Source organism: Anarrhichthys ocellatus, unplaced genomic scaffold, assembly GCF_004355925.1.
Source record: "Anarrhichthys ocellatus isolate YVR2014 unplaced genomic scaffold, GSC_Weel_1.0 scaffold1595, whole genome shotgun sequence".
In the NCBI taxonomy this organism is placed as follows: Eukaryota; Metazoa; Chordata; class Actinopteri; order Perciformes; family Anarhichadidae; genus Anarrhichthys; species Anarrhichthys ocellatus.
This window is the reverse complement of record NW_022281569.1, coordinates 1-8,983: the sequence shown is the minus strand read 5'-3', so window position 1 is coordinate 8,983 and position 8,983 is coordinate 1. Positions and strand designations below refer to the sequence as shown.

At 48.5% G+C, this 8,983-nt stretch overlaps 2 protein-coding genes across 2 annotated transcripts in view; one reads left to right on the top strand and one right to left on the bottom strand.

Annotated features, from left to right (window-relative positions):
* LOC116377716 (high affinity cGMP-specific 3',5'-cyclic phosphodiesterase 9A-like) overlaps nucleotides 1-3,127 on the top strand; it is a 4,257-nt gene extending 1,130 nt beyond the window's left edge. Inside the window, exons 5-12 of the mRNA XM_031839420.1 lie at nucleotides 96-273; nucleotides 654-776; nucleotides 862-954; nucleotides 1,460-1,527; nucleotides 1,605-1,707; nucleotides 1,920-2,024; nucleotides 2,195-2,341; nucleotides 2,705-3,127. Coding sequence (XP_031695280.1) covers nucleotides 96-273; nucleotides 654-776; nucleotides 862-954; nucleotides 1,460-1,527; nucleotides 1,605-1,707; nucleotides 1,920-2,024; nucleotides 2,195-2,341; nucleotides 2,705-2,857 — 970 coding nt within the window. The 3' untranslated portion in view covers nucleotides 2,858-3,127. The remainder of the gene's footprint in view (nucleotides 1-95; nucleotides 274-653; nucleotides 777-861; nucleotides 955-1,459; nucleotides 1,528-1,604; nucleotides 1,708-1,919; nucleotides 2,025-2,194; nucleotides 2,342-2,704) is intronic.
* A 214-nt stretch (nucleotides 3,128-3,341) lies between these two features.
* clcn4 (chloride channel, voltage-sensitive 4) lies at nucleotides 3,342-8,481 on the bottom strand. The gene is made up of 12 exons (XM_031839419.1): nucleotides 8,291-8,481; nucleotides 7,600-7,754; nucleotides 7,418-7,517; nucleotides 7,139-7,326; nucleotides 6,910-7,032; nucleotides 6,632-6,838; nucleotides 6,443-6,523; nucleotides 5,807-6,352; nucleotides 5,541-5,727; nucleotides 5,059-5,457; nucleotides 4,775-4,991; nucleotides 3,342-4,613 (listed from the first exon to the last, which is right to left on the bottom strand). Exons 1-12 carry the CDS (start codon nucleotides 8,316-8,318, stop codon nucleotides 4,523-4,525), a joined length of 2,322 nt encoding a protein of 773 aa, XP_031695279.1. The 5' UTR covers nucleotides 8,319-8,481; the 3' UTR covers nucleotides 3,342-4,522.
* Nucleotides 8,482-8,983: the final 502 nt, after the last annotated feature.

Genomic DNA, 8,983 nt, shown 5'->3' with positions numbered 1-8,983 from the left:
ACACACACACACACACACACACACACACACACACACACACACACACAGACACTCTCACACCTGTGTGTGTGTGTGTGTGTGTGTGATGCCCACAGGCAGTGGGAGGAGGCGGAGATGCTGGTGCTCCTCCAGGTGATGTTCATCGACCTGGACTTCCTGATGGCGTTCCACATCCAGCTGGACGTCCTGCAGAACTTCCTGTTCGAGGTCTACTGCCACTACAACAACATCCCGTTCCACAACTTCAGGCACTGCTTCTGCGTCACTCAGATGGTACAGACGTCTTCGTCTTCATCAGAGGAAGGATGGGAGAAGAAGAAGAAACTGAGCCTGAAATAGAGATTATTCTATAATTATAATTCTTATTATTATTATATTATTATTTGTGTAACTATTATTATTATATTATTATTTACGACTATTATTAACTATTTAAAATACAAAAAAAAAAATCTAAATTAATGACAATTAATTTTTTGGGGGGAAATCCGAACATAAAACAAAAGCAGCCTACAGTAGAACACACAGCTGATGTTTATATATATGTGTGTGTGTGTGTGTGTGATAGTCTCAGCCTCCCAGTGAGTTACTGGTGTTACCGGTGTTACCGGTGTTACTGGTGTTACCGGTGTTACTGGTGTCTCGTCCTGCAGCTGTACGGGCTCATCTGGCTGACGGACCTCAGGAGTAAAATATCCAGAATCGACCTGTTGATCATGTTGACCTCGGCTCTGTGCCACGACCTGGACCACCCCGGCTACAACAACGTCTACCAGGTCAGCCCGCTGACTCTCTGCCCGTCTGTCCGGCCGTTTGTTCACCGCTCATCTCTGATGTTGTTGTTGTTTTAATGTCACACAGATCAACGCTCAGACCGACTTGGCTCTGCGCTACAACGACATTTCCCCCCTAGAAAACCACCACTGTGCCGTCGCTTTCGGCATCATGACCAAGGTACGAAAACATGAAGGGAACTCAGAATATTCAGATTAAATACATGTGAGGTAAAGAGAGAGGAAACATTACCCATAAACCACTCTGATTTCAGGATCTTAATGCAAACTAAATATCACCAAAGAGTTATTTCCAATGAAAAGGCAAGAAATAGATTCACGATAACTTTTGTTTTCGGCAGTAAATGTCACAAAACTTAAGTCATACGGAAGCAAAAAGTAACAGAAACATAAATGAGATCCATTAATGTTGAGGAGGAATAAAAGGGGATCGAGACAGGATCCCTGTGGGACTCCAGCAGTAACGTGTATCAGTTGTTTCCCTTTCGTGGTATCATTTTAAATCATAGTTCAGATATTGTACTTTTTATCTGGTGTTTTATTGGCAGAATAATACTTTATCTCATGCTGTTTTTTAAATGCAAAGTTTGAACTTAACAATATTAAAACGTCCCCCGGTAACATTAAACATTAATTAGGCTTTCCTGTTTCCTTTCTCTTTGCAGCCGGAGTGCAACATCCTCAAAAACCTGAGCAGCGATCAGTACAAACACATCCGAGGAGGAATGATCAGGTGAGACTTCGGCCTCCATCACTTCCTCCGTGTGCCGGTCGGACTTCTTGTTCACTTAAACTTAAACCTCCTTTCAGGTGCATTCTGGCCACCGACATGGCGAGACACAACAACATCCTCAACAAGTTCAGAAGCATTCAACCGGTGTTCAACTTCACCAACAAGGAGCACAAGGAAGTGGTAGAGAATAACACAGACATGTTTTAGATTTAAAACATTAAAACCTCCTGTTGTTGCTCTGCACATAACAGAAATGTTAACTACTAGAACTTCTCTCTGAGCTTCTATCGTTCCCTTTATCGCTAAACCAACAGTTTCATATTTTTTAAGGGCAAAGTGAGATTTAACAGGTGTGTAAAAGTGAAGAGCCGCTGATTCTGGTCTGATTCCAGCTGATGAACATCATGGTGAAGGTGAGCGACATCTCCAACGAGGCGAGGCCGATGGCGGTGGCCGAGCCCTGGCTGGACTGTCTGCTGCAGGAGTTCTTCAACCAGGTGTGTTGTTGACTCTCGCGTTACTCATCAATAAACAGGAAGCGACTGGAAACAGTCACGCTGAGGTGAAAGAGTCATTTATCAAAGAGTTCAGGAGGGAAGGGGAACCCTTAAAGAATGAACTCATTAGAGCCAACTCAGCAGTAAAACCTGTTGTTGTTGTGGTGCAGAGCGACACGGAGAAACTCAAAGGGCTCCCAGTGGCTCCTTTCATGGACCGAGACAAAGTGTCCAGACCGTCCTCTCAGACCAGCTTCATCCGGTTTGTCCTCCTGCCGCTCTTCACGGAGCTCACCAAGCTGTTCCCCTGCCTGGAGGTAAAACATGAGACGTTCTGCTTATTGATCCGATTCCTATCGACTCAAAGCACGGAATGAACCACTGGCTGATGATACAGGGAAGTCAGCAAGTAAGTGAGCAAGTAAGCAAGTAAGTGAGGACGCAAGCAAGTCAGCAAATAAGTGACGAAGTGAGCAAGTGAGCAAGTAAGTGAATAAGCAAGCCAGCAAGTAAGTCAGCAAGTAAGTGAGCAAGTAAGCAAGCAAGTAAGTGAGGAAGTCAGCAAGTAAGTGAGCAAGCAAGGAAGTCAGCAAGGAAGCAAGCAAGTCAGCAAGAAAGTGACCAAGTGAACTTAACTTTAATCTTCATGGAGTGTTGAAGCTGCTGTCGTGTCGTCACAGAAACATATTCTGGAGCCGGTGAGACGAGCCCTCGAATATTACTCTGACCTGGAGAGAGCCAGCAAGCAGGAGGAGGAGGGGAGGAGCAGCACAACAGGAGGAGCTGGTGGAGGAGAAGGAGGTATAGGAGGAGCACAGGATGAGATTGTATAGGAGGAATACACTAGTCCAGAATACTTTCCATATCAGGATGTAAGACGGATCTCCAGAAGTGAGTCAGAGGAAGTTCTGATATCTGAAGAAAGACTTCCTGAATATTATAATGAGCTCAGTTTCCTTCAATATTTAAGCTTTTAAAAACATTTTATATGTTGTTGTTGAGAGTTTGTCTGATATTCTGATATTTGAGATGTTTTCTCTCTGGTTTGAAATTGTTTGTCATTTATTTTGATTGATGTGAATCTAAAAGACAATAAATATAAATATGAGAGATAAATGTGTATTGTTCTGTGTTTCACTATTTCAATGTGTTTTAAGATGAACATCTTTAGAACAAAGCAAGGAAGCAAGTCAGCAAGTAAGTCATCAAGGGAGCAAGGAAGAATCAAAGCCATCGTGTTGTTTTTAACATTGTTTATTTTTTAATCACTTCATTTACAAATTAAAAAAAAAAAAAGAACAAAAGTGCAAATATCCATCTTTTAAAGGAGTGCATCTGATAAATATTAATATTTAGTGTTAAAATAAATAAACATGAGTGTTTTAAATTAACCATGACACAGTAAATCTTTAATATATACAGCAGATATCTGAATACATTCTCTTGGCATTTAAAGACAAAACGTTGTGTTTAAACTTAACCCCTCGTAGTTTACAGTGTTTATGACCCGTTAGCAGCTGTTAGCAACAAACACCACAACACACAGATAAAGACACTCAGCCAGCAGAAACTAACACTTCTGTGCTTCTCTTATTGTAAGTGCTGGAAATGATGGAAATATGATCAACATTTAGGACTCTAGTGACCTCGTTAGTTACTTCACTTCCTGTCTCCTACAGGAAGGAGCATTTAGCTTTCAGTGTCGCTAACAGAAGAGCTACAGAGTCACTGGGATGTTTATAATCAGATCCTCAGAGGAGGAGGAGTTATAGGTGGAGGAGGAGGAATACTCTAGTCCAACATACTTTCGATATAAGAGCAGTCACTGGTCTCCTGCTGCCTCCTGTTAGTTAGTCGTGTTTTAAACCTCTCACACATCTTCTCTGTGAACATCACACCATTCAAGACTCTCTGAACCTTTTGACACACGTTACGTACCAAAGACTCCAAAGACTCTCTGAACCCTTTAACTGCTTCAGTGAACGTGTGTCAGAGAGTCTTCAGGTCAAAGAGACAGAAACAAGAACACGTTCATATGAATATGGCAGCAAAACAAACACAGAGAGCAACAGACACCTCACAGAACAAGATATCAGGGTTCAGATCGGAGGGTTCGTCGTCACAGGGGACGACGTCGTCACAGAGGACGACGTCGTCACAGAGGACGACGTCATCACAGAGGACGACGTCATCCATAAGGTGTGCTTGAAATAAGAGTTCAGTGAACTTGAGAAAGAGAGGAAACAGGACATTTACTTTCTGACCAATCAGATCGTCTACATGGAAGCTGATATAGAATGACAGAAGTTAAACGCTATTTACCAAACGTCTGGTTTCTCCAGACTTCCTCGTATTGATTATTGATTAGATTCCTCTCACTTGAGCTGTAAAAAGTGTCTTCAGCCTCTGAAGCGTGACATGAAGCGTAAGAAGAAGGATCAGCTGATCAGCAGCCTGCAGACGATTGGTCCTTTCCGTTACCTCGATGGCCGCTTCGTCTAGTTGAACATGATGGACTCTGGATCCTGGTTCATCATCTGAGCCATGTGACGCAGGACGTCCTTCTTAGTGATGATGCCCAGCAGACGCCTGAGCAGAAACACAGGACAACACGTCAATGAAGGGAAGAAGAAGAGGTTTCATAGTTTAAACAATGAAAAGCGTGTTAGTTTACTGAATAAATCAGACGTAGAAAAGCGTTTGTGTTTCTCTGAATGTTGCTAAATGGTCGGACTGAGTCCTGGTCCTACCCGCTCCGGGTGACGAGACACTGGCGGAGGCCCAGCTTGCGGAATATGTCCACCACCGTCTCCATAGGCGTGTGGTCGGTGACGGTGAAGGGACTGAGGTTCAGGACGCGTCGCAGCTTCAGCGGCTGCGGGTCGCTGGCCGGCAGCTGCGGCGCGTCCTCGGTGAAGTAGACCACGGAGCTGCTCACCACGCCGTCCTGCTTCTGACGGGCGTTTTCTGAAGGGAGGGAGAAGTCCGTTAAAACATCATCGAATCCCGGGTGACTCTGAAGCAGCGAACTTACTGATGGCGAGGGTGAGATCCCGGCGCTGGACGAAGCCGATGAGCCTCTCCGACTCTCTGGACATGACCACCGGGAAGCCGTTGTAGTCGGTGTCTTTGATCAGCGCCTCCACGTCCTCCACCGTGGTGGAGTCCTGGGTGAGCACGGCCAGAGGCGGGTCGTTCCTGCGCGGCCGCATCACGTCGGTGGCCAGCGTGCGGTGGGTGAACTCGTCCCTGACGTCCAGGTACGGGTAGCCGTTGAGCTGGATGTGCGACTCGTAGATGCCCTCCTTCCCGAAGGCGTCCGCCACCCACTTGCTGGTGACGGCGGCGGCCATCAGGGGGACGATGTACTCCAGACCGCCGGTGAGCTCGAACATGATGACCACCAGGGAGACGGTCATCCTGGTCACTCCGCCTGGTTAGAAAGGTATTCAAACGTTAACACACAGTTAAAGATGCGACTGCGAGTCAACCGTCATCACATTGTACTCTGCTCACCCAGACAGGCGGCGGCGCCCACCATGGCGTAGAGTCCCGGTGTGACACAGTCGGCGCCGGGCCGGCACCAGTTCCTGAAGATGATCCAGTCGTGGTGGTGGTACGCCATCTGCTCCACGGCGATCCCCACGATGCGCCCCGCGATGGCTCCCACCGCCATGCTGGGGATGAAGAGACCCGACGGGATCTGGAGAGGAAGGTGACGAGGGTTTCTGTTTGGAGCTCACAACTTTACTTGTCTCCACGTTCCTCTTCCTCGTACTAACCTTCATGCCGAAGGTGAAGATGGTAATGACGATCTTGAAGACGAGAGCGAGGGCGAGCTGCCACAGGGCGTTGTAGACCCCCGGCCCCGCCGGTCGGTCTGGGATGTCGTCCACCGGCCGACTCATGTTGGGGTTGTTGATGTAGTCGCACAGCTGAGACGACTCCAGCGCGCCGCAGTCGTTGAAGAGCTCAGAGATGAGCTCGCTGGTGCTGCGGCGGGTATACGGGTTGGGGAACGCCAGCACGGCGGTGAGACCCGTCACGGCGATGACCTCCAGGACCGGGTACTTACCCAGCAGGGTGGTCTTCCTGCGCCGGCACCAGGCGATGTTGGCCCTGATGAACAGGGCCCCCCAGAGGCCGCCGAACACGCCCAGCAGGATGAACGGGACCAGCTCGGCCATGTACCACGGCGTGTGGTACTCCACGTAGAAGAGCACCAGGCGGCTGTTGCCGAACGGGTTGATGGAGCGCAGTGTGAAGGCGGCGACCAGCGCGGCGAAGAACGACCGCCACAGAGTCTTCAGAGGGAAGTAGTAGCTGACCTGCAGGGGAGACGGAGGGTCGTTAGACATGAACCGCTGAGGACCCGGTCCCTCAGAGACAACTGGTTCTGGTGGGGATGTTTCACGAACCTCCTCCAGGCTGAACAGAACTCCTCCGATGGGCGCTCCAAAGGCCACCGACACGCCAGCTGCTGCTGCAGCTGATAACACCTGGAGGTGAGACACAGACACTTCTTAGTCTTGAGTTCCTTGTTAAAGGACGTTGGTGTTTAGTGACGCACTGAGCTGTGTACCGTTGGTTTGACATGTGCACCGTACCTCTCGGCGCTTGCCCTCGTTCTTGCTGTACTTGGAGAAGAGGCTGCAGAAGAGGTTTCCACAGCAGCAGGCCACGTGGACCAGAGGGCCCTCCTTCCCCAGGCTGAGGCCCGACGACACCGCCAGAACCAGGGTGACCGTCTTGATCAGCAGGGTCCATTTCCCCAAGTAGCCCCGGATGATGAAGCCGCTGAGGATCGTCTTGATCTGCAAAACAAACACGCAACTGTTGGAGCCTGTCGGAGAGCTGCGTGACCCGTCGTCAGCGCTTCTCTCACCTCTGGGATTCCTGAACCGCAGGCGTACGGAGCGAACACTCGCACCAGCGACACCGCCAGGAAGGAGAACAGCAGCGCCCACAGAACGTACAGGAAGTAGTTCAACACGTACGCCCCCGCTCCCTGAAAGAGACCAAACACACATCGATCCTCTCTCCGCCCGTCAAACGCTGCTCCACAGTGAGACTTCTCTACAAACGTGTGCTTCCTCGTGTTCCCATGGTCTGACCTCGGCGTGGCCCGTCATCAGCTCGGCCCATTTCTGCCACTGAGGACACTTGTCCCGGTCGTCGAAGGTCGTCTCGTTGGACGTCCAGCAGCACTGCTCGTGGCTGTAATAGAAGGCCGTCAGACACACGCCTTCCTTCAGGTCGGTCATCCAGTCCACCGCCAGGTCGATCACTCCGGCCAGCGTGCCTGCAGAAGGCACAACGTTCCCCAGTGAGACGTGATGTTTTGAGAGGGATCTGTTGGGGAACGTTCCGCGTCCTGGTCCCTCCTGACTGACCTGAGAGCAGGCCGATGAGCAGCATCACCACCCATCCCGACCAGGCGTCCAGCAGGCTCTTGATCAGCTCCCAGAAGGACTCTTTACTCTTACTGGTGATCTGGTAGACGAGCACAGAGAGAACTTACAGCTGATGAATACTCCTACGTATACACGAGGGTATGTGGAGAACCTGGTCACACCTTGCGGTGGCGGTCCGTGTCTCTGGACTTCTCCCTCAGCCAGTCGATGGTGTGGAAGTCTTCATACGTGCCCACGTCAGGAAAAGGCTCGTCCAGGAAATCCATCAAGTTTCCAGCTCCGTTCATCTCCTCTGTGGGCGTGGCACTGCTGCCGCCTGACAGAGAGGAAGTGTTCATCGTTACCCTCCACTTTAATATCTGCTGCTGCACAGCGTGTACCTCGTGATGAACACAGTTTTATATTTACTCTCTTCATCAGTCAATGAAATATCAAAGAAATGCATTTGTTGTTCCAGCCAACAGTCTAAAAACAGAGAAACGTTCTGAAGGAGCTGCAGCAAGAAACGTTCAGCATTAACTGAAAGAAAAGCAATAATTCAATAATTATTAATCTCTCTCACACACACACTACATGATGTTAGCTGGCCTGTATCACTGCTCTTGTCGTCCTCTTGCTGTTGTTTATGTTTCTTGTAATTTAATAATAAATAACAATGGAAGCCACCGTCGGTGCACAACTCTGCAGCGTGACACTGATGCGGAACAGCAGCTTTAAACAGTCTCACGGTTCATGAACAACACAACAGCTGCAGAAGAAGACACAGCTGAACGCTGCAGACACGGCTAGCTGTGTTAGCATGTAAAGCTAACGCTATATCCGTCAGTTAGCTCCATAAAGTCGTCTTCTTACCGTCACCAGGCTCCATGTTACAGTCCATCCTGACGACTACAGGTGGAGAATGTGTCCTTTGAATCAGTACCGTGTTTAATGTCGGCTACGTTTCACATTTTAGCTTAAATATACAGAGAAAAGAGGCGTTAAACGTCGAGAAATAAACAGACGGCGTCATAGACTGCGTTTCCCACAATGCACCTGCTCAGCCTCACGCTCACGTTGTAGATCGTCTATTGTAAAGATGGTGTGATGGACAGAGGTAGAAGAACTACTCAGATCATTTACTAAAGTATAAGTACAAATACCACAGTGTAGAAATACTCTGTTACAAGTAAAGAGAGAGTAGAAGTAGAAAGTATCAGAATAAAGAAGTACTAAAGTACTGGGCTATGGAGAGGCTCTCTGGAGGTAGAACTCATGTCTGATGTGGGACATGAACATGGTGCTTGAGGCTGATTTAATCTGGTGAACTGGGAGAGGATGAGTTTATTCAGAGGTGACTTTACTCGACCTGGAACCAGCCAGACTTCCTCCTCCCTCCTCTTCCTCTCAGGGATGTGGTCTTCTTCAGGGTCTCCTCTGATCCACCTCTCTGTGGAGAAACACTGGAGACAAATACAGCTGCTACCTGAGCATCTGTTTACAGATATTATATAAAACCATTTTATATCATATTTGATGACTAAAAAGTACAATAGTACATCTGAG